Here is a 23,592-nt window from a genome sequence, read left to right on the forward strand (position 1 = left end):
TAAACCCTCCCTGAATATCAGGTACTATTTTTACTCCCCTATCAACCAGGGGGGTTTATTCTCCCACCTCCTTCCCCCATGTGACAGAGGAAGTTTAAAAAAAATCCCAGTAAGGGGGGGAAGGAGAATAAAAAGAAAACCAAAAATGAGTGGGAGTTTATTAAAACACCCATATTTATGAGGTGTGAAAATATGGGGCTTGGTTTAGGTTGTTTAAAATAACCCTCTTGGTATGGAGGGGAACCCATATATGGGGGCAAGTGACAGAATCCCAGCATGAGGGGAGGGTTAGGGTTAGGGTACAGAATGCCTACCTATATGGCAAGGAGTGTAACACCCTGAACTGGTATCCGGGGTGCATGTACAAATATCTAAGTATGTGGGTGGGTATGTAAAAGCAATCTTGGACTGGAGAAATTAACCAAGACACCGGGGATAGGCAGGACAGCTCAGTGGTTAGGGCACTAGCCAGAGACTTGGGTCTGAGTCCCTGCTTTCTCCCAGACTCCCTGTGTGACCTGGGACAAGCACTTAGTCTCTCTGGTCCAGCTTCTCCAAGAGATTTAGGCACCTTACTCCCATGATGTCAATGGGAATTAGGCACCTACTTACCTTTGAGGATCTGGGCCTCAGTTTCCCCTCTGTACAATGGGGGTAATAGCACTGTCCTACCTCCCCGAGGTGTGTGCGGACAAGTGCCCTGAGCATCGGGGAGAGCTGGGATACTGAAGTAATGGGGGCCAGAGAAGATTTGTATGAGGGGTGTGGGGGGGAGGGGGTAGTTAAAACCTCTATGTGGGCGGAGGGGTGTTAAACACAGCCCCTGTATGAGAGCGAGTGACTAGGCTCCCTCTGTGGGGTGGGCTAAGCTCCGTTCAGTTCTGTGAGGCTTTGCCAGCTGTCCCTGTGTTACTAGCGTGCAAGGGGAAACGCCCCCTTTGGCACAGACCAGCACAAATTACTGCCCTCCTGGAGCAAGCAGGACTGCAGTGCTGGAGGGGACTGGGCTGACACGCCGCCCACAGACAACAACGCCCGTTCCCCCATGGCTCTGACTCCTTCTGCACTCAGTCCTGTTCCTGCACTGGGTTCTTTATTCCTGCACGGCTTGGCAGATATGGTGAGCGTCCCCTGAACGACCCCACCGTCCTTCCAGTGGTAGGTGCTGACCTCCTGAAGGCTGGAAGGGAAACGCATGAAATTTGTGCAGTAATTTATATCGGAGCTCGTGTGATTTGTAGTCGCTAACGACAGTGCTGCAGGCTCTTGCCTCAGTGCATTAAGACGCACCAGTCAAATAAATAGATAGCAGCTTTATAGGACACATGCCATCCATCCACGTCTGCAGAGCATTAACTAAAACTCCCAGCATGCACTGGGTCTCATGTAAAATCTGGAGCGGCTCAAGGCGGGGGAGGTGAAATAAGGGAATAGTATAAATTCTGGAAAAGTTCCCAGGTTTTGAGATGGGCTCAGCTGCACAGCCAGGCTGTGGGTCCTGACTGGAATTTCCAACCCCCACTCCAGCCCCGGCTCCCAGGGGCTCAGGCTTGGTCCCTTCCTTATCTATTTGTCTCTTTCACCCCCTTCCCATTCCTCACCACATTCTCCCCACTTAGTGACCGGCTTAGATACCGCGTCCAGGATGACATCTTCCCTTCACGTCTTATTAACCCTTTCATGCAGGTCTCTCTAAAGATCTCCTTCCCCTCAAGGCCTGTACCTTGTCCCCACCCTCCCGGACCTCTCTGCTGCTTTGGAACATCATAAATGATTTGGAGAAAGGGGTAAACAGTGAGATGGCAAAGTTTGCAGACGATACAAAATTATTCAAGATAGTTAAGTCCAAAGCTGACTGTGAAGAGTTCCACAAAGCTGGGTGACTGGGCAACAAAATGGCAAATGAAATTCAGTGTTGATAATTGCAAAGAATTGCTCATTGGAAAACATAATCCCAACTATACATACAATATGATGGGGGTCTAGCTTAGCTGTTACAACCCTGACTCCATTGAAGTCAATGGCAAATCTCCCATTGACTTGGCTGGAGATAGGATTTCGCCCAGTGTCTCCCTGAGTCTGATCCTACAAGCTCAACTCTGCCAGGCAGCGCTCCCGTCACTACAAACAGGACACATAGCGGCACTGCCAGGAGACATTGGGTGTGTGGAGACATTGATTTTGATGCCTTAACTGACTCCATTGGAAGAGCAGGCATTACCTCCATGTCCAGAGAGCAGTGAATGTTGTCCTGGCCCTTGGTGCTCCCATGTGCTGATAGCATGTCGTGCTCTGGCACCCCGACATTAGACAACATGTTTCCCAGGCAGAGTATAATTTGCCTATATATGTTTGTTGTTCTTTTAAACATCCTGTGAATTAATAAAAGTAAAGGGACCTGGACTGAGAGGGGCCTAGCCCCAGATCTAAACTCCCCACACCTTAGAGAAGTGCAGATCCAGAAAAATAATGACACTTTAAAATCTCTCAGCATTCTGCTGTCTGCAGAGTCAGGCAGCCATCTCGTGTTGAGTTCAGTCTGAGCCTGTGTGAGCTCAGGGAAACTTAATTTGAGACTGGGAAATTACCAGAACAAGAAAGAACCAATGTAAATGCCCTTCTGACTGTTTGTGTGCAGGGGGAAAAACATATCATTTACTAATTTGAAACAAGTGCAAATTTCATTTGGGTATAAATTTTATTAAGAAAATTATAAGTGCATACACATTTACCAAAAGACATAATATAGATATAAAAAGTGTTTATTTTCAAAATAACTATATGAAAAGGAATTATTTTAAAAAGCACAAATGTATATAATATCTCCATAAAGCTGCCTTTCAGAAAAACTTTTTCACATTATGTGGGAAGTGTTTTTTTTTCCTCAATAACAATACAAAATACAGTATTCACCACATTCTTACAACACTGATTTCTCAATGATCAGAGGTTGGAGGGTGCATGCAGCCCTTCCATGGTGATGTATATGCCTTCTTCTCTGGGGTCAATGAAGATCCGGATTTGCAAACAAGGCTATTATGTAATTGCATGGTGGTAAAGGTTAAGTTTGTATTTTGGTATGAGTACTGACAAGTGCCTATATGCTGTAATTGACATAGATCAGTACAAGTTTTCAGAGAAGAGGGGATCGTCAAGATCCCAATAAAGGCAAAATAGCAACAAGAAATTATAGGAACTGCATATTCAATCAAATGTGTACATTCAACTCGGAATACAGCCTCCGTTGGAAAAGACCAACCACAGTCACCCTTGCTCAAATACCACACCGGTTAATAACACATTGAAAATTCACCCTTCACACTTTCTCAAGCAGGACTCAAATAAGACATCAACATCTAAAGCTACTACAGTTGTAAAGCTCATATAAACATGAGTATTGGCACAGTGATAAATACCAGATTTTCTTTCCTTTCTGGTTTTTAAACCTGGGATTCTATGGCTGTCACTTAGAACATAGCCACGCGTGAACATTTCACATTTGTGGAAAATGCTCTTTTGGCACCGTTTCAGTGTTATTTTTTTTTCTTCCTCTTCACATTCACGTGTGGCCAGCCCTGGCATTACTCCTGTATGCTCCTGCTTCCTTCCCCTGAATTTGTCTTTGGTCGACAGCCAAATGTAGAAAGCAAAACTTACCACGGATCCATGTCCGCGGAACCAGATTTATGAAACCGATGCACCGCAACTTGCTAACATCGCAGAGGGCCACAGGAATCATAAAATCATAGAGTCGTAGGCCTGGAAAGGACCTCGAGAGGTCATCTAGTCCAGTCTCCTGCACTCATGGCAGGGCTAAGTATTAGCTAGAAGTGGACCACAATTCAAGTATTAGTGCAAGAAGCTTTCAATTGTACAGGGATTGATTTCTCTAGTGTAAATTGCCTGTCTGTCATTTCTGTTTCCTGATTAACACTTCTGATGCAAATACTATAGAGCAAACAACAGAACCCTCAGAGACCCCAGCGAATAACTTGCCCATAAAATAGGTCATTAATGTTCCTTTCTTCCACAAAGCATCTACTTCTCTGCGTGACTGGGACAGCCCTCCAAGTGACCAATGCCCTTCCGTCCGTGTGATCGGTGCTGCTGCACCAGCCTTGCTGGCTGTTTTTGTCTCCGGCAGGGGGAAATTGCCATGCATGGCTTACAGTGGCTTTGCCTGTCTACACTAAGGTTTGCACCAGTTATGATAGCTGAAGGCAGGGAGACTGCATGGGGGAGAGCCAAATGCAGTGCTCTAAGCACTGACCCACTGAGGCTGGCTCTGTCACCCAGGAGGTCAGTCCTCACACTGAGGGCTGTTTAAAGGAGGTCGTCATGGAAGGCAGAACATGGTTTTGGGTTTTAAAGGGCCGCTGTTGTGGTAAATGCACCCCTCGAGTCAGAGAGCGAGATTTCAATCTAAACTGGATTCAATGGGAGCAGGATTTGAGCTGGTGCCCAGTTCAGACAACGTGCGTGAGGAGTCACTGTCCAGCAGGTGGGAGAGACAGATTATAATTCTGTGTTAGAATAGAAATTAATAGGCACTTTCTCCAAGACATCTTTAAAAACCTGGGGGTAACCCCTGCCTCTGATGCAGGTATGTACTCTCCAGCCACGTCACTGGCAACTGCAGACACCTATATCAGGAGGGAGTCTGGCCCCTAGGTGATAAAACACACAATATGGAAGATGCACTAATCTATGGTTTTCTTGGTCACGTAAGCTCTTTTTGCCTTTACACAAATGACAGAGGGTCTGATCTTGCTCCGATTGAAATCAGCTGTAAAACTACCATTGATGTCAGTGGTGCTGGATCCCTACTTCACAAATGCCTACAAAAGCGGGTGCACAAGACATAAAAGCACCAAAGTAGTAGGAAGAAATGATGGACCAAATCACCCGCACTGTTTTCAGGCAGAGCTCCTGCTTGGTTTCTGCTTCAAAGCTGATGGGGCGACCTGGTGCCCACAGAAGCACATCCTGCACTAGCACGATCATTTTGTAGGGAGGAGAATACTTAGTTTGCCACAGTGACCAAAGTGGAAAATAAGACATCCCTGGGACAGACAGAATGGTCCTTTGGCATGTAAGTTACTTGCAACGGAAGAGAGTGCTTAGTATAGCAGCCCTTGCATGCTCAGAATACAAGCTCCACATAAAGGAGAAGATTCCTTCGAAAGAAACCCACCTAATACACAATGTTGGGTATCACACAGATATTTTGCTACTCGCGGTTTTCCCCATTTCTCAGTGCACAGAGTAACAAAGAGATTGCCCCGTCGCTGAGATACCTTTCCTCTACGTTTCCTATTTCATACATCTTTATATGTGGCTACAGAGCTGGGAATCAAGAGGAAGAAATAACAGGCCTGCGGAGTTGCCGGAGGTGGCACGTGTCTCCTGAGTGATACCTTGTTGCAAATGGAGCTCTGGATACTAGATCGTTTCACCGGCAGACAGAGGCATCTCCGCCTGGGAACTGGGAACGTTTGCCTGCACGCACACTCGCAAAATCTCGCTCTACTGTGCAGACTTGGGCCAGCCCCAGTGTTGCTCTCCTGCCCTGTGTCCTGTCTCAGGTAGGGCTGCAGACAAGCTCTGGTTACAGAAATGGGAAAATGCATTGCTTTTTGTGCTGAGTCATTGGGAGCATAGGAACATAAGAATTACCCCATCAAATTGCACCTCACAGCTCCTGCTAGGTAAAAACTCTTGGATGCTGGCATGAACTTAACAGCGATTGCTAAATAATACAGGCAAGGAAAACGATATTATACTGTAGGGTTAGTCTAAATTCATCGCTGCCACCAGTGCTAGATGATAAACCAAACTACAAAAAGATTGTTTTTTTAAAAAAACAAACACATTACTCCATAAAATTGTACTGTGAAAGCAAGCCAATTTGTGCAAAAAAAAAAAGAGAAAAGCCTTTGGAAATGCATGAAGCCTTGCCTTTGTGCTGCATGATAACAGTGAAATGCATTCATTCCCTAATACTGGTTATCTGCTCTCTGGGTCCTACAGTAAGAAATCCTGTAGACGGCTTACAATGCTTGCCTCTTACATCTTGAACCTCCTGTTGATGAAGAACAAAGTGAAATACTATTAAGGTTTCTTTCAGTGGATAAGAGCTTAGTTATCAGGTCTAGTCACATAAGGGCTGCCACTACATTGTGTGTCAAGACAAAAGCAAAGGCAGTTTGGCTGCGTGGTGCCTGAGGGAGGAGCTCTTGAGACCCTGAAGCCTGAGCCCAGCATTGGTGGTTATTTTTGCAGGTAATGCTGATCATAGTTAGTAAAGTATCCAGCGCTAAGCAGGAAAAGGGCTACTTAGGAGGCTCATTCTGGACCTTGAAGCCTGAGCAAGGAACGCTGCTGCGCACAGAGATGCAGCAAAAACGAATGGGGGAAGTGGAGATAGTGCAGGGTTAAAACATGATCAGAACTGGCCCGGGGAGCAAAATGCAAGGCACTGGGACAGCTCTGCAAAGGGGGATGGTGCGGAGAGCAAGGAGCAAAGGCAGTACAGCCAAGTCACGTTGCTCTTGTGCTGCACGGACGTACATCACCATTCCCTCATCTCTGAGCCACTGGGCGGAATCTAGCTCTGAAAGGGGACAGGCCAAGCCCTGCTCTGTTCAGCTCCCCTTGGACGTCAGAGCAGATGGCAGGCAGGTGTCTGCCTTCCCCTGGAGTTAGCTGGGAGTGACCATTTGCTTGGGGTCATTTGCTCAAGGAGAGGTGGTCCATTACAGCCTGGTCCCTCAGATCCCAGGAGCTCACTGTGCTCTTTCTTTGGTGCATCTGAGGAGGATCAGCTTTGCAGATGACTGTGGGTTAATATCAGGCTATTAAAAAAGCTTCAGACCCAACCCTACCCCAGCCAGCTGTGCAGAAGCACATTCTGTCCCTTGCTGTTACCTATCTGAGCAGATCAGCCTTTGTGTGATGAGACCCAATGACAAGAGCTGCTCTCAGCTCGCCGCGATCAGTAGCCTCGGACACTCGTTTGAACCATGACAGTTACTAAAAGTTAAGCAATTTTCTTCTCTCAGAAAGACACAGAAGATCTTAAGTCCCATACCCTGCTCTCCCTAGCGCCGGAGATCTCAGGTCTGTGCATGCGGAGAGAGCAAAATATGGGAGCCAAGACCCACCATTCACAAGGGAGAGGAGAATGTTACCCATCTGCATCACGACATGTACAATCCTCTGCCAAAATGTAGCTAATCACTCGGTCTAATCTAATATTCCCAAGAAAACAGGTGGCTTTCCTTAATACCCAGAAACATGGCCAATGTAACAGTCTGCGCTGCACACCTACATTCTGGTTTTGTCATTTAAAACATCAATAACAAATCCACAGTTATTTATCTCTGTCACTTAGTTATCAGAAGGACAAAACTAAGCTCAAGACAGGGAGCCACAAGCAGCTGAATCCTTAGCCTGCCTCCGATTCTGGCTTGCTGCAGGGCTCGCTGTGCCTCGGTTTCCCCACCTGTGAAATGGGTGATAATACTTTCTCCATCTACCGACCTTACACACTTATCCTGGGAATGAAGCAGCTAATGTCCATAGGGTGGCTCGGAAATACAAAGCACTAGTGAAGCACTATGTATTTTCCTCTGTCGGGTGTTTTAAGTGGGATGAAACACGCTATAGGACATTAAAAGGTTTTGCATTTTTTAAATAACAAAGCTGAAATATGGTATTTCACGTCTTTGTGTACAGTGTTAATTAGCAAGTCCAGACTGTGTGAGTGCCCATTGGAGGCTCACTGGTAGTGCTAATATTTCTCCAACAAAGGGCCTGTGTTTTTAGAATATGCCATTACATAAAGGTGGGTCTCTTTTTAACAGTGTGAAATCCCCACCCTCTCCTGCTGGCAAGTGCTATCATAAGCAGGTGCTAATACACAGCACGCACAGGCCTTTCTTAGCACCCACGGCAGAGTGGGGAATAGTCAGACAAATCTGCCTTGTGACTTTCAAGCTGGGTTCTTTAAGCAGTTTTTGAACTGAAGAAAACGCATTACTTTAATCAGTGTAAATGCAACAAGGCCATTTGAAGAGTGTGAAAATGAGTCCTCTTTGACCATAATTTCTGAGACCCTGACAATCTTTTACTGTATGTATCCTTGCAACCCTGCTGGCAGGCAGGGCAGTGCTATTATCCCCATTGGGCAGGGCACACAGACTCAGCGACTTGCACAAGATCACAGAAGAAGGCTGCGATGGAGCAGGAATAGAACCTGGGTCTCTCCCAAACTAACGCCCTACCCACTGGGCCATCCTTGCCCTTTGGGAACTGGCACCACACAGTCGAATTGGGCCATGTGTCTCTTGGTGCTGCTATTTATTTAATAAGGATCATGAAGTGGTCTAACTCCAAAGAAAAATAGAGAGAGACGGCCATAGAAATTGGCCAGATACAAAGGGACTGATTTGCATTGACACCAAGACCCCTTTACACCACTCTGGCAAGGTAAAGTGGCCTTCAAGTGGGTATAAATTACAGTAACACCCACTTCCCGGCACTCACTGCCAAAGTGGGGTAAAGGAGCCTTAGTGTAAACCAGAACCAGGCCCAAAGTGTCCCAGTGACAAGCCATTTCCACATGCTAAATAATCACCATCAGAATATTTCTACAGCATCTGGCATATAAGGATCTCAAAGCAATGTACAAGTACCAATTAATGGGGCTGACTACACTACACACCTCGTTCAGCAGTGTGATGGGTACGTGCAGCTGCATGCCGCATGAAAAGCAGACTGCGTCCACACCGCAGCGTGTAGCTGCATGTGTCTGTGAAAGGCTGGGGCAGGGGGGCAGTCAATGGGGAAAGGCTGAGCACTCAGCACCCCCGAGGATCAGGCCATCAGTGGCTTGCCCGTGATCACACTGAAAGGCGGCAGCAAAGGCCCAGCGTGTGACACAATCACTGGAAGGGCTTTATAGAAGATCAGGAGATATGGACCATGACTTATTATCCTTAGTTGTTATTTACAAAGGAGGAACAGCTGCCACTAATTGATTGACAAGTGCTAGAACTAAGATTGCAGCCGGCCACAGGAGAGTTTGAAGTTTCCTTATTTCCCCCAGAAGACTCAAGAGGAATCTTTTTCTATTTTACTTTCCTCTCTCTTCCAGACCCACCAGCTTTCTTGTTTGTACCAGAGCGGCCAGCTGAGCTTAGAGAGCTCCAATATCTGAGGCTTAAGGAAGGGTTGGAGTCTAGGCTACACTAATGCTAGATGGATGGACAAGGTGCTTACTCTGCCCTCTCTTTCTTCTTGGATCTGCTAACTCCTAAAGGGCCCCATTTTTCAAATCTTTACTTGAGTGAGGATGGATTACCAGGGTTGAGCTGTAAATTATTACGGGAAGGGAATTACGGGTTATTAGCAGTTTCAAGAAAAATATAATTTGCGCTGTGCCGATCAAAATGTATGTGAGATTAATAATGTTGACTAGCATGGTTACACAGTAGTCTTTAAAGCCAGATAGAAGATCTGGGCTCCCAATTCCCAATGATGTTAATTAGGGCTGTTGATTAATTACAATTAACTCATGAGATTAACTCAAAAAATAATCACAATTAATCACAGTTTTAATTGTACTGTTAAACAATAGAATACCCATTGAAATTTATTAAATGTTTTGGATGTTTTTCTACATTTTCATATATATAGTATTCTGGTTTGTAATTTAAATCAAAATGTATATTATTTTTATTACAAATATTTGCACTGTAAAAATTATAAACAAAAGAAATAGTATTTTTCAATTCACCTGATACAAGTACAATAATGCAATCCCTTTGTCGTGAAAGTGCAACTTACAAATGTAGAATTTTTTTTGTTACATAACTGCACTTAAAAACAAAACAATGTAAAACGTCAGAGCCTACAAGTCCACTCAGTCCTACTTCTTGTTCAGCCAATCTCTAAGACAAACAAGTTTGTTTACATTTACAGGAGATAATGCTGCCCGCTTCGTGTCTACAATATCACCAGAAAGTGAGAACAGGCATTTGCATGGCACTTTTGCAGCTGGCATTGCAAGGTATTTACGTGCCAGATATGCTAAATATTCGTATGCCGCTTCCATGCTTCGGCCAACATTCCAAAGGACATGCTTCCATGCTGATGACACTTGTTAAAAAAATAATGTGTTAATTAAATTTGTGACTGAACACCTTGGGAGAGAATTGTATTCTCCTGCTCTGGATTTTAACCACATTCTGCCATATATTTCATGTTATAGCTGTCTTAGATGGTGACCCAGCACATGTTGTTCATTTTAAGAACACTTTCACTGCAGATTTGATAAAACGCATAGAAGATACCAATGTGAGATTTCTAAAGATAGCTACAGCACTCGACCCAAGGTTTAAGAATCTGAAGTGCCTTCCAAAATCTGAGAGGGACGAGGTGTAGAGCATGCGTTCAGAAGTCTTAAAAGAGCAACACTCTGATGCAGAAACTACAGAACACGAACCACCAAAAAGAAAATAAAGTTTCTGTTGGTGGCATCTGACTCAGATAACGAAAATGAACATGCATCAGTCCACTCTGCTTTGGATTGTTATCGAGCAGAGCCCATCATCAGCATAGACACATGTCCCCTGGAATGGTGGCTGAAGCATGAAGGCACATATGAATCTTTAGCGCATCTGGCACGTAAATATCTTGTGACGCCGGCTACAACAGTACCATGAAAACACCTGTTCTCACTTTTAGGTGATATTGTAGACAAGAAGCAAGCAGCATTATCTCCTGCAAATTGTAACCAAACTTGTTTGTCTGAGCGACTGGCTGAACAAGAAGTAGGACTGAGTGGACTTGCAGGCGCTAAAATTTTATATTGTTTTATTTTTGAATGCAGTTATTTTTGTACACAATTCTACATTTGTAAGTTCAACTTTCATGATAAAGAGATTGCACTAGAGTATTTGTATTAGGTGAATTGAAAAATATTATTTCTTTTGTTTTTTTACAGTGTAAATACCTGTAATCAAAAATAAATATAAAGTGAGCATTGTATACGTTGTATTCCGTGTTGTAATTGAAATCAATATATTTGAAAATATAGAAAACATCCAAAAATATTTAAATAAATGGTATTCTATTATTGTTTAACAGTGCGATTAATCACGATTAATTTTTTTAATCGCTTGACAGCCCTAATGTTAATATATTCTACTGATGTCACATAATTGTGTATATTACGTGAAGGTGCAATGAATATAAAGCAGTAATAAAGGGTAAGCAGAATTAGTGAGAAAAATGCTTTTCTACTGAAAACCATCCTGGATATTTCACTATCAAATCAAACCCATTCATTTTTCAAATCAAGTATTAGACTACTGTATTTGGAACACCTTCCGTCCCCCATAGCTGCAGGATCATAGCGCAGAAGAGACCTAAGCATTTAAGCACCGGCATAGAGTAAGCTTGACACATAAGTAAACCAAGTGAACTTTAAGCAATTTGCAAGAAACCCTTCTATAAAATGTATTAATTTTTTTCCAGAAAAATAAATTCCCACATACAGCTGGGGGGTTGTATCATGAAACAATTAGCCATTTTTATTGCTGGTGCAGAGAGGGTAATGTCACATTTGATACAATTTCAATACAAGTGAAAAAATATAATATATGGCTGATTGAAATTGATACTCTACATTAACATTTATAGATCTATAATTATTTATTTTACAGGCTGTTAGTAGTTTGGAGGGATATCAGTTTTTGAACTACCAACGTTTGCATGGCTTCAGTTCAAATATATGACTTGTTTAATGAACTATAAATATATTCTGAAATACATGTAATTGAAAAAGTCAAAGCTGTGCACTAAAATATATCAAAAACATGCCCCATGGAAATATTACAGAGCGAGACCAGATCATCTATGGATGATCTTGGAGCATGGAAATTTCATGGGTGCCAGCGTTTCTGATTGGAACATGAAGATCATGCCACAATTGTAAGCTTAGTGGACACAAACATGCTTTAACTGAACCGAATTCTCATCTGTTACCCTGGTGTAAATCTGGAGTAAATCTACTGAATTCAATAGAGCAGCTTCAGGATTACAGTAGGGTAAGTAAGATCAGAATCAGACCTGAGACCAGAATTAGGCCCTTTGTTCTCAATGGAGCAGACCCAGGTCTCCACTGATGTGAGAGCAGAAGGTGACCCAGGGTCATTACTTTGCAGGTTCAGCAAGGTACTTAAGCTCTTGCTGTCTTTAAGGGGGCTACTCACGTGTTCCAAATTAGACAGATGCTTAAGTACCGTGCTGAACTTGGGCCTTAATGCAGCACAACGCTGCTTGACAGCAGGTGGAGCTACCTGTATGTGAAAGGCCACATTCTGCTCTTAGCATCGCCTGTGCCGAACTCCAGTGCCACTCCAGTGCAGACAAGCTCTGTCCACATGGACTGAAGTTGGCCCAAGGACAACGGGACGGCACGCCGGAGGCAAAGGAAGGCACAGAGCAGGGCAGGGCTGGAATCGCTAGTGATTTGCGTAGTGGTTTCCATGCGCCCCACTCTCTGTAGCCTCACCCCAGTCTCAAAGGGGTTTGACTGCCTTTGGGGGAGGGTGCCCCCATCCCTGGCTATTGCGAAGCCCCCATGCCAGGAAGAATTCTTATTCCTGGCTCCTGAAAGCGCTTCAGAAAAGCAGAGGATGGAGTCTCTGCAATGCACCAGCCTACCCCACCTCCTTTTCCCCTCTGATGCCCCTGACCCCTCCCTCCTTGAGGTGTCTCTTCCCCTCTGCAAATATCTGGATTCCAGCCCTGCCTCACACGGCGAAAAAAGCAGCAGCTGGGGTGGGATTCCGCATGGCTGAATGAGGTGCAGAAAGGGGTGAGGGGTTCTGCGTGCACAGGGGGCCTCGCTGCTCCAAAGGCCACTGCTGGCTGGTCCCTTGGCTGAGCCCTTCCCAAGCAGGGAGCTCCCTCCCCTCTTCCCTTGATTCATTTCCCATCTGAGGCAGGCTGCAAAGACCTGTTTGCACAGAAATGACTGACAGTCTCTGTTCTGTGCTCACTCACAACGGCAGCCAATTGACCTAGCTTCTAATGAGCCAGGCTGACTGGTGTGGGACCCTCAGCAGGAGAGCCACATTGCAATGCCATGAGGAAAAACAGGCCTGCTAATTCGCCAGGTGTGGCTGAATACCATCTGGCAGGAATGGAGAAGGTTTGTTAGCAATGGATGTTGCCTTGGCAAATTTTAATGGCAAAGGCATGATTTCTGCCTGCCAATCCCCACTAGCCGTCAGCTGCCGGTGCACACAGAACCCCAGCACAAAGAGGAGAAGGGGCTCCAGAGATACTTTACTAACAAAGGTTCTGAGATACTTGTGGATTGTGTGGGAGAGGGGAATAAAGGAAGCATTTTCCTTGGGAGAGCTGCTCTTTTAGAAAAGAGGGAAGCCCATTTTTGACTTGCTAGGATACCTCTTGCCCCAAATACTGACAAATATCTTAATATAAAGTATAAAAAATACTGTAAGCCACTGTTTTAATATACACTGGGTAAACTCAGATCCCATCTTCATAGCAATGCCTGATTTCACTGAGTACTTGGTCCATATGATTAAAGCCAGCCCTAAACGTCCTACCCTTTAAGCTCTCAGGGTGTGTTATCTGTAAGTCCATATGTTTCTTGCCTTACTTGTTTAAAGCTTTCTCCAGATATTCCTGAATCCACTTTAACTTGGGATCAATGCATACTTGCTTACTGTTGTTCTTCAGCCTTGCGCTGTCAAAAGAAAGAGAAGAGTTGTGGTGTGAAGACAAGGGATAACATTGCACAAAAGGCCTCCTGGGCCAAAGTCTGCCCTCCATTCTACCTGTAGACTTCTAGTGAAGACAATGGAACTGCACAAGCTTACACCAGATGTCAAATTCTGCTCTCAGCTTCACAAGGGTGAGTCTGGGGTAACCCCACTAACTTCACGGGAAATGCTCTGGATTTACACCAGTTTTAAGGGCTAGCATAATTCAGCCCCTCATCTGAATCTCATTTGTTGGCAGCTGTTGGGTTGCATGGGCGTGAATGAGGAAATAAATTGATTCTCCGGATTTTATTATTAGCATCCATGTTGCTGCCATGTGGGAGCTGCATTTCATTTGGAAAGAACTGATGAGCATACGCAGTCTCTGCAACAGATTAATTAACAAACACCTCTGAACATTGCCCGATGCTCAGCCCGACTCTGAACTTTCACCCAATTTTAGAACAGAAACCAAACTGGACTTTTGAGAGGCTCCAAAACGTTCTTCTGTTCTTTTTTTTTTTTTTTTTTTTTTTTTGAATTCTCACATGAGTTTGAACTTCTGGCAGGGAAAGAACTGGAAATGCCAAGTTGCCAGAGAGGAACAGTCTCTCATGTGTTTTCCACTCGGCCCCGGAAGTGGAAGTTCCAGAAATCTCTTGAGAAAGCCTGTTCTCATGAAATTTCCAGCCTGGATTTGCAGACTCAGGAGGTTTAGATTACAAACGTTACAGATAAAGATCCAGTCTTCTGGATGCTTATCTGAACTAAACTCCATCTCCCAGCCTCTGGAAATTCATCTGTCACTGGCTTCTGGGTTCAATGGGATGTGTCAGGTAGAAACAAGATATAGAGCACTTTATCCAGAACATGTAAAGCTCTGTAAAGCCAGGCGCTGATCCTTCAAAGTGCTGAGTACCTGTTCTGAGTGCTGAGGTCCCTCACCTCCAGCTGAGCACAATGGGAGTTGAGGGCACCTGGCATCTGCAGGAGTTGCTCAGCATCTTGCAGGATCAGGCCCATCAATGCCACACTAACAGCACTGGCAATATGTTGTCGAGGCATTACCACCTATTACTATGCATTGATGTAGACAGGCCAAATTCTCCTCTTCATTAAGGACTCAATCCTGCCAGGTACTGAGCACTTTGGCCTTGATCCAACAAAGCACTTAAGCACACGCTTAACTTGAAGCACCCGAGTCTCACTGACTTGAGCCAGACTGCTTAGCTGCTTAAGTAAAGCACATGCTTAAGAGCTATCTTGGATTGAAGCCAAAGTGCTCCACACCTGCAAGACTGAGGCCTTAATGTCTAATAAAAAGTAAGCCAATGAAAGAAGCCGGGGGATCTAAAATGTTGCTAGTTCTGAAGCCGTGTGAATACTCATGTACTGGTCGTACTGCTGCGGACCCAATCCTGCAGTCCTTTCGCCAATAGGTTTCCATTGGGCCTGGTTCTGATCTCACTTATGCCAGTGTAAATCACTATACCAGTGTAAACCAAAATCAGTGAAGGTATAGCAGTGCAAAGTGTGAGCAGAGTCAGACTCATTGTCTTCACATGGGAACTGCAGAATTGGCCTTATACAGGAGAGTAACAAACTGAAAGCACAAACAACCACTCTCCATGCACAGAGTATTTAAAGATAAAGACCAGCTCCTATACAATTTGCTCAGGGAAAATTGCCCTTGACTTCAAAGGGAATTTGGCTTGGGGAAAAAAAACCACAGGATCACTTCATAAATCCATAATATGGGGTTCCAATTAGATGTTTCAGTCCTAAAAAATGATGGATTTCAAAGTAAACAGCTTTGATTACTTATTTAAAGTACTCACATCCACCATCCAGAACACATCATGCCACATAGCAATGGAATTCAATGTTTGGATAAAATCTGCTAAAATGGGATTTTTAGAAGTTAGCATTTATTTTGTTTTTTAATTTCTGTTGGGTCCAAGGGGCAGAATTCCCCAACATTCTGTGGCATTTGATTTTAGGATTCCATTTCGGGTACATCTCTTTTATGTCAAATTTTAAACAAGGGGGAGGGGGTTGGATCATCTGTTCTGTAGATCATAAACATATTCAGACCATGTCAGTGGGAAAGAAAACAGGTTTTTTCCATTTCAATACATCATGGTCTTTGCCATCTCTAATTACTTCGCTCTCATGTTAATCAAGAGAAAAATGCATATCACATCAAATCTCAAATTTCTGTCATTATGTTTAAACTACTTCAGATCATTCCAAATCCCCCCAAAGCCTTCCCAGTGGGTTTCTCTTGACTCTCACGATGTGTATTAGGCATTCCCAGAAGAACACAAATCCATGTACTTTAGCTGTTTAGATGCATGCCTCTCCGTTCCATCAAGTAGCAATCAGAGCTGGCGAAACACACAACACATCATGTTTATGCCATTTTCAGGAAGAGAAAATTATTTCTCAGTTTGGACTGAATTGTCCATTGTCCTCCACCAAAATGAAAGGCGGGGTACATGCAGGAAACTGTGTGGGTAGGATATTTTTTTTAATATATATATTTTTACTTGAAAATAAATCTGACTAAATATGTGGATTTTTGAGAAATCACATGAAACCTCACAGGTTTTTGGCATGCAATAGTGGAGAGTTTTTTACAGCTCTGATGGTGCAATTTAAAAGGCCATGCAGAGATCTAGATCCACAGCAGAACTGTTGACAGTAGCAGGAACTGAGCACAGAGGATTGGACCTGATAATCAGGCCTCCCACAAGAGTTGAGGCTAGTCAGCACTAGGGCTGCTGGGGAAATGATTTTTTTCCCCATGAAAATTTTCAACAAAAACTATTTTTTTTATGTTTACATTTTTATAATCTAAATTTGTCTTTGTTCTTTTTTGGATTTTCGTTTTTTTGATGAAAACCCTCAAATTTCCATTGTGGTTTTTTTTTTTCTGAAAACCCCCCTCCCCACATCAATAAAAATGAATTCTTTTTTTCTGAAAACTGTTAAAAAGCCGTTTCCCGCTGAGGAAATGTGCTGACTGAAACTGTTCTACTTGCTCTGCTCCGTACCTTGCAGAAGGTGCTGGGCCCCATGCAAATTCAAACCCAGGCTGGGGCAGTGCATGGAGACTGGCACCTTTTACAGAGGTTGGCGAAATCCTTCAGCTCCCTTCCTTGCCCAGCTTACCGTCTGAGGCCAAGGAAGGCCTTAAAAAGCACCCGGAGACTTACACAATCTGCAGCGAGCAATTCGGGGTGGTCAGGATTTTGAGGTGCTTGATATTGGCTTTAGCCACGTTGCTCTCGTAGAACCTGCAGGGGCATCGGTAGGTCAGGCTGACGGGTTTCTCTGTGGGATGCAGAAATAGAGAGGACACAATTTACTTGTTCCTTCTTGGCAGTGGTGCCAACCTGCAGCCCAGTGGCACCTACAGTTCCTCTCCTAGATAGGCATGAAGAAAACATATAGATGAAGCGAGCCATGGAACAGCTGTGGCCTTGGAGCAGTGTGTCAAAACCCTCTCCCGTTCCCATCCGGGCCTTCTAATCCTTCTGCTTGTGATTTTAGAAGACAAAGGAAGGGGTGAGAAACTGGACCCTAAGAAATGGAGAAGAGATTAGAATAAGGAGCCACTCAATTGTCCTGAGTTGCTGCTGGTAATTAGATGAGATAAAGGATAGAAGAGTGAAGCACTTGTCTGCTCTGTTATTCTTGCCAAATGATTTTGACCTGAGGCCAGATTAGAAGGTAGGCAGCAGAAAGCCAGGAATTCCAAGGAGTCCAAATCAAAACAAGGGGCTCTGCCCAGGTGCAAGCTCCTGGCTGGGAACTGATCCCATCATCTGAGGCAGCGTATGCCAGGGCCTTTGGGAGCTTTCCCAGGGTCCTGCCATACGGCCTGGCCTGTACTCACATTGCTGAGTGCCTGCTGGCAGAGGGCTGCTCCCAGACTAGGTACTCTGCAGCGGGAGACAGGGCATCAACAGTGTGGATTCGGATCCTTCTGAACTTCCTGCACATGACACAATCACAGCCATTCAGGACACCCGGTCATGAGTCATTCCATGCTCTACATGGCCCAATTCCATACTGCTAAAATCAATGGGTAGTTTGCCATCTACTTCAATGGGAGCAGGACCATATCTAGGCCCTGAGCTTAAAATTCAGCAGCAGATTTGTATGCAGGACAGCCCAGCTCACTCTTGGGGCTGATCCTGACCTCTGTCCCCAGGCTGAGCTCCCACTGAGGTCTGGAGGGACTGCATTATCCAGCCCCCAGTGTGTACACAGCTGAAATTGTGACTCCTTCCTGAAACGTCTGCACACTATAACAGAGTCGGGGGCAGCATCTCTGGGGCCTTGGGACTTTCATAGGATTTCAAACCGTTTCCCGTTGGACAGTTGTTCAGTTGCTGGTTGTGAGCTCTTTGAGGGAAGCTGATCCATGAAGTTTGGCGCAGGATCTGGGTTCAGATCCAAATTTCCCAGCGCAGCGTCTGAAGGAGTTTTGGATCCAGTGTTGCCTTCCACATCTCTGTTTGTTTTGCTACACAGCACAGCTCAGTACCCAAACAAAGCTGCCCTTAAAGGCTATGGAACAGAAAGGGGCTTTGAATCCCGCACAAGCTGCAAGCTCCTTAAACTGCTGTCTGGGAAGGTCAAAAAAGAGGCAGCCAGTAAAACTGCACCTGATCTACAAACACTAGACACTGACTGATGTTCGTCTCCAGTTACCCTCAAACAAACCCTGGGGCACAATGCTGGGGGATGCCACCATTTCTCCAAGAAGGAAATTACAGGAAAATCCTTATCACAAGCAACCTTTATGAAAGATTGTGTGAGCCAGTGTCTGATCCCCACTGCAGAGCAATTGCAATTGCAGGGAAGAAATGCAGAGTATCCCCCGACCTCAGCAGAATCCTCCAGTTTTACTCTGGTGGTCAGAATCTGGGCTGTGCATAATGACCATGGAGGCGGATGTGTAGGGATTGTTGGTCAGTATCCATAGCATTTCTCCCATAGAGTGAATCAGGGTATTCTCCTGGACTAGACGTGACTATCTACTGACTAGTGATTTTATAACCTAAGGAACATATATATCAAAGTGAGGCTGCACAAGTCTTAAACCTGCGCTCTTTTTGCATAGGCAGCATCTCATTACAGTGGGCATTGCAAAGAGCACTGGGGAGTGGGCAGCATGTGCATCAGGTCAGCTCTCCGCATCAGCCCTGGGAAGCCAGGGGACCTCTGCTTGCAGCTGCCCTGCTAGTGCTCCAGCCTAGAGAGGCAATGACTTCCCCAGAGCTCCCCCTCCCCAGTTCAGACGGACACACACTAGGGCTATGTCTCCACTGAGAAGAAGGCAGGTCTCTCCCAGGGGATCACTGAGGCAAGTAGCATTTTACCGGGATAGCTACAGTGCTTCAGTGATCTCATTAAAACACAAGCCCCCGGCTCTGACCCACAGGATGCCTCTCCACCTGGAGGTGTAACTCCCCACCCCCATATCTGTTCTGATCCAGCTAGCAGGCTAAAAACAGGATGGAGGTGGAGCAGCACAAGACGCCAAGCCCACCATCAGGGCGCCTCTCTGTTCTAAGTCCGCTAGCAGATCAGAGCCGGTGCGGGTCCCACTGGGGCTGGAATTTACCCCTTCCAGCTCCACCCCTTGTTATCTCCCTGTAAAATCCTGAGCGGAGGCAAGGCCCTTAGGTGGCCAGGTGAGTCCAGGGTGATACCCCTGGGGCTGGCCGCACCTGGCTTATCCTGCAGTAAAACAGAGCCTCCACTCCACTGTGTTATTACAGAAGGAAAGCCAAAGGCTTGTCTACATGGGACAGCTGTACCAGTTACACCAGCACAACCACACACATATAGTTAAACCCAGCTAGCTCTCATGTGAATACTCTTTTTCCAGGATACGGTGGCTTTCCCCTATTTGGCTTAAATCCCTTCCAAACAGGTACAAGATAACATCTCCAAAAAGGCCTCTTATACTGGAATGAGTGTGTCCACACAGGGGTTACAGCAATTTAAATTTCCACCTGAGTCTCTCATTTCCCCATGTAGACAAGCCCTGAAACCTTATGTATCCTGCTCTACAAACACACCTCTGTGTAGGGGAAGACAACAGCACCTGCCGAGCCCACCATGTCTGCGTAGGCAATGGATGACGGGGAGTTTTGCCTGGGTAAGGACGGCAGGGGTTAACTCAAAGGGGCTATTTTACCAGGACACTGACTCATCTGCTGTAGCCAGCTTTCCACCGCGGATCAGAAACCAACTGAGAAAGCCACCGGGGCAGGCTGAGTGTGGAGGGGGCAATCACCCTCCACTTCCACTGCAAGGAGCAGTCCCTGGGACCCCTTTATCAGGCATTTCTCCCCCCACCCCCAGCACCACTCACAAGTGCTTCCCTGGGCTCCTGCCGGTCCCGGGGGCTTGGGACATCACTCCTATATAGAGGGTTTGGGGGCAGGGGGTTAAATATTGCTGTATTCAGCAGTTTCACACCATGATGAAATTGCTCCACTTTTAATAAAGTGAGATTGGGGGGCAAAGGTCTGCTCCTAACTCACTGTTTCCTTTATTTATTAATGCAATCCCTGACACACACACACCCCTTAGTCTCTAAACCCACAAACTGTGATTCACCTGGAGAAGTCAGCCCCTGCAAGGAGCCTGCCTGGAGCTGCTGCCAGAGCAGAGAGGCCCCTAAAGGAAAGCTGCATCCCCTTCCCAGGTATGCCGGGCGCGAGGGGCTGCAGGAGCGCACCGCAGCCAGGGCAGCTTCACTGTAGGCAGGGCTGTGCCGCTGTGAACCCATGCCCATAGGAATAGTGAGATGGGTTCAGATGGTCACCACCCCTTGCTCAGTTTACCCAGGCTGCAGCCAGTTACAGTCTGCCCAGGAGTTACAGTCCAGATTGGGAGTGGGGGCAGGAGAGGTGAAATAGTGGGAGAGCTAAAATCTCTGCCTCCCAATGCCTAAACGGGGGGGGGGGGCACGCACATGTAAGCGAGTCCGGGGCTGCTAGGGCCCAATCCTGCACCCTTCAAGGCAATGGGATTTTTGCCATTGGAGGCAACCGGATCGGGCCCCTTGTCAATATCTTGGGAGTGAAACTAACACAGCGAAATCTCCCGCCTCCCTTTGGGTTTTCTTTCTAGTTCCGCGGAGGAAACCGATGGGGTGAATTCCTGCAGGGAGACCTTGGGCAGGGATCGTGCAAGTTACAAACAGCCGTTTGCTGGAACATATCCTAGCCTAGAAAGGGGACTTCATAGGCAAAGGAGTGAGAAACGCGCGTCTGATCAGCAATCCATCTACCTAGAGAAAGATCCCGCGGGGTAGCAAAGGCTAATGCACAATAAGCAAAAAACCCTTCACGCTCTGCCCCGAGAGACGGGGATTGGTTTTATTAATCTACATTTGAGACCAGTCCGCGTTTACATTTTCCTCCTCCTTAAATACAATTTTGCGCCTCTAAAATGTTGATCAGCTAGTGTCTAAACGCCCCCGGCGCTCAGTTAAGAGAATCCGAATTTATCCCGGGTAGGGTGTTATATTTATACATCAGATTCATTTTCACGCCAAATAGATTTTGTAAAAAGCACATTCCCGATTTATCACACACAGAGATACCTGCTGCCACGATTGCGCTTAGGAGTTCTTCTCTCTCGCGTCAATACAAACATTCACGGACTTATATCTGAAAAAAGCAACAGAGGGTCCTGTGGCACCTTTAAGACTAACTCAAGTATTGGGAGCATAAGCTTTCCTGGGTAAGAACCTCACTTCTTCAGATGCAAGACGCATCTGAAGAAGTGATGTTCTTACCCACAAAAGCTTATGCTCCCAATACTTCTGTTAGTCTTAAAGGTGCCACAGGACCCTCTGTTGCTTTTTACAGATTCAGACTAACATGGCTACCCCTCTGATACTTATATCTGAAAGGATCTGATCGCTCGAAGGACCCGGGTGGGTATCAAGGAGGCCGGTGTTTTGCTTGATTTCCCAAGGGCAGGGGCTATTTCATGGAAAACATCCCATGAACTTAGCAGCAGCGATTAGTTCGCATTTGCAGCCTAATCGCATCTGGTCTGGGCGCACGGACAACCCCGAGGGGCGCACCAGGCTCGACATAGGTTCGCAGGCGGCCTGGTCAGGGCTCTCCGGAGCGCCACAAGACACAGGTGTAAAACCCGCAATCTGCACACCCGCCGCTGCACACCCAGCCCCAGAGACACTCAACACACCACGTGCCACCCTCCAGCTGCCCCGGCTCGCCGCGCGCACCCAGGCCGGCAGCGCATGCCAGCCCCTACTAGCAAAGTTACCCGGTGCCCCCAAGATCCAACCCACAGCAGATCCCGTGGGGCGCCAGCTGTCTGGGCTGGAGCGGCCAAGAGCCGAGACATTTTCGTTTTTCTCCCGCTGCTCTCCAAAGGAGGGAGGTTTGGTCTCTCTGCTCCAGGGGAAGGAGTCCCACGGACAAGTGGCCGCCCGGTGCTGGCTGGGAGCAGACCCAGAGCTCCGCAGCTGCTAATGGGTAGCGTGGAGCTGCGCTCCGTTAGCTGGAGAAGGTGTCGCTGTTGTGTAATTACAAACACCGCTAGGGCGGCTCTCGCTTTGCACCCAGAAACGCCTCGGCAGCCTGCCCGAGCAGCTCGCTCCGCTGGCACCCCAGTTCCCCGAGCCCTGCCGGGGGCTGCCGGTCCCTGCTCAGCGATCGCTGCGGCGCACGGGAGAGAGAAGGCGCACGGAGGGGCTGGGGACTGTCCGGGCCAGCGAGCTTTGTACACAACTGGACACCGCTGGGCAAGGACACGCGAGCAAATGCACACGGGGGGGCGGACGCCAAGTCCCAGCCGTGGCGAGATCCGCCCGTAGGGGTCGCTCCCAAACCCCGCGTTGATGGTTTCTTCTTTCCAACGGAAACCTTGGCTCAGCAGTCGCTGTGGACCGGCCAGCTCCACAGACACGCACTCCCCAGAAGCCGGGGAAACGAGCTGCAAGCGGGCCGAGACTTCTGCAAAGTTTCCCTCCCGTGGGCTGACAGCGCTCCTCCCGCCCGCCTCATGCCCCGATCCCAGCTCCAGCCCCACGGTGCCTGGGCAGACGGCTGCAATGCACGGGGGAAAGGCCGCCGCGACCCGGGGGGCTGGAGTGGAGCCATCGCACTTACCCTCCGAGGGGGAGAGAGAGAGCAGCAGACAAGTGAGCAGCGCTAGGGCTTTCCCGTTCATGCTGGCGAGGGGGGCGAGCTGGGAGTGAAAGTCCGGAGGCTGCTGCTGCCGGCTGAGCTCTGCTGAAATGCCTGGTCCCCTCCCCTCTATAGAGGGGGGCGGCGATGCGGGGCGAGGGGGAGGGGAGTAGCCAGCGATGATTTATTGCCCGTGGCATGTTATTACATCCTTCCTCTGCTCCCATTGCTGGAACCCGACCAGACAGCGAGTCGCTCGCAGCCTGCGTCCAGCGAGGCCGGGCTCGGAGCGAGCTGCGGAGCCCGGGGACCCGAGAGGGTCGCCAGCTGCAGAATCGACGCCTCGCTGCCCCGGGGAGGCTGCAGGAGAAGGGGGTGGGCAGGCTTAGGGGACAGACCACGAACCCCCAATGCACTTGTCGAGCGAGGGGGGAGGGATTAGAGCCTCTCACCCCCGAGCCTGCAAGGAGGAGTTGGCCGAAGCCGGGTAAAGCAGGCAATTAAGATTAAAGCGGCACCCATTAAACTGGGCGGGCTGCCCACGGCCACGTGGGATGTGGATCGCTTCTGGGTACCCCAGCCACACTGATCCGGAA

General features: G+C 47.1%; 1 protein-coding gene across 1 annotated transcript; it reads right to left on the reverse strand.

The window, feature by feature from the left end:
• Positions 1–2,679: 2,679 nt before the first annotated feature.
• Positions 2,680–23,139, reverse strand: CXCL12 (C-X-C motif chemokine ligand 12). The gene is made up of 4 exons (XM_005307327.4): positions 22,979–23,139; positions 17,021–17,138; positions 13,700–13,786; positions 2,680–6,082 (listed from the first exon to the last, which is right to left on the reverse strand). The coding sequence occupies exons 1-4, from the start codon at positions 23,037–23,039 to the stop codon at positions 6,067–6,069; spliced, it is 282 nt and encodes a 93-aa protein (XP_005307384.1). The 5' UTR covers positions 23,040–23,139; the 3' UTR covers positions 2,680–6,066.
• Positions 23,140–23,592: the final 453 nt, after the last annotated feature.

This window comes from Chrysemys picta, chromosome 7 (assembly GCF_011386835.1).
Source record: "Chrysemys picta bellii isolate R12L10 chromosome 7, ASM1138683v2, whole genome shotgun sequence".
Lineage (NCBI taxonomy): Eukaryota > Metazoa > Chordata > Testudines > Emydidae > Chrysemys > Chrysemys picta.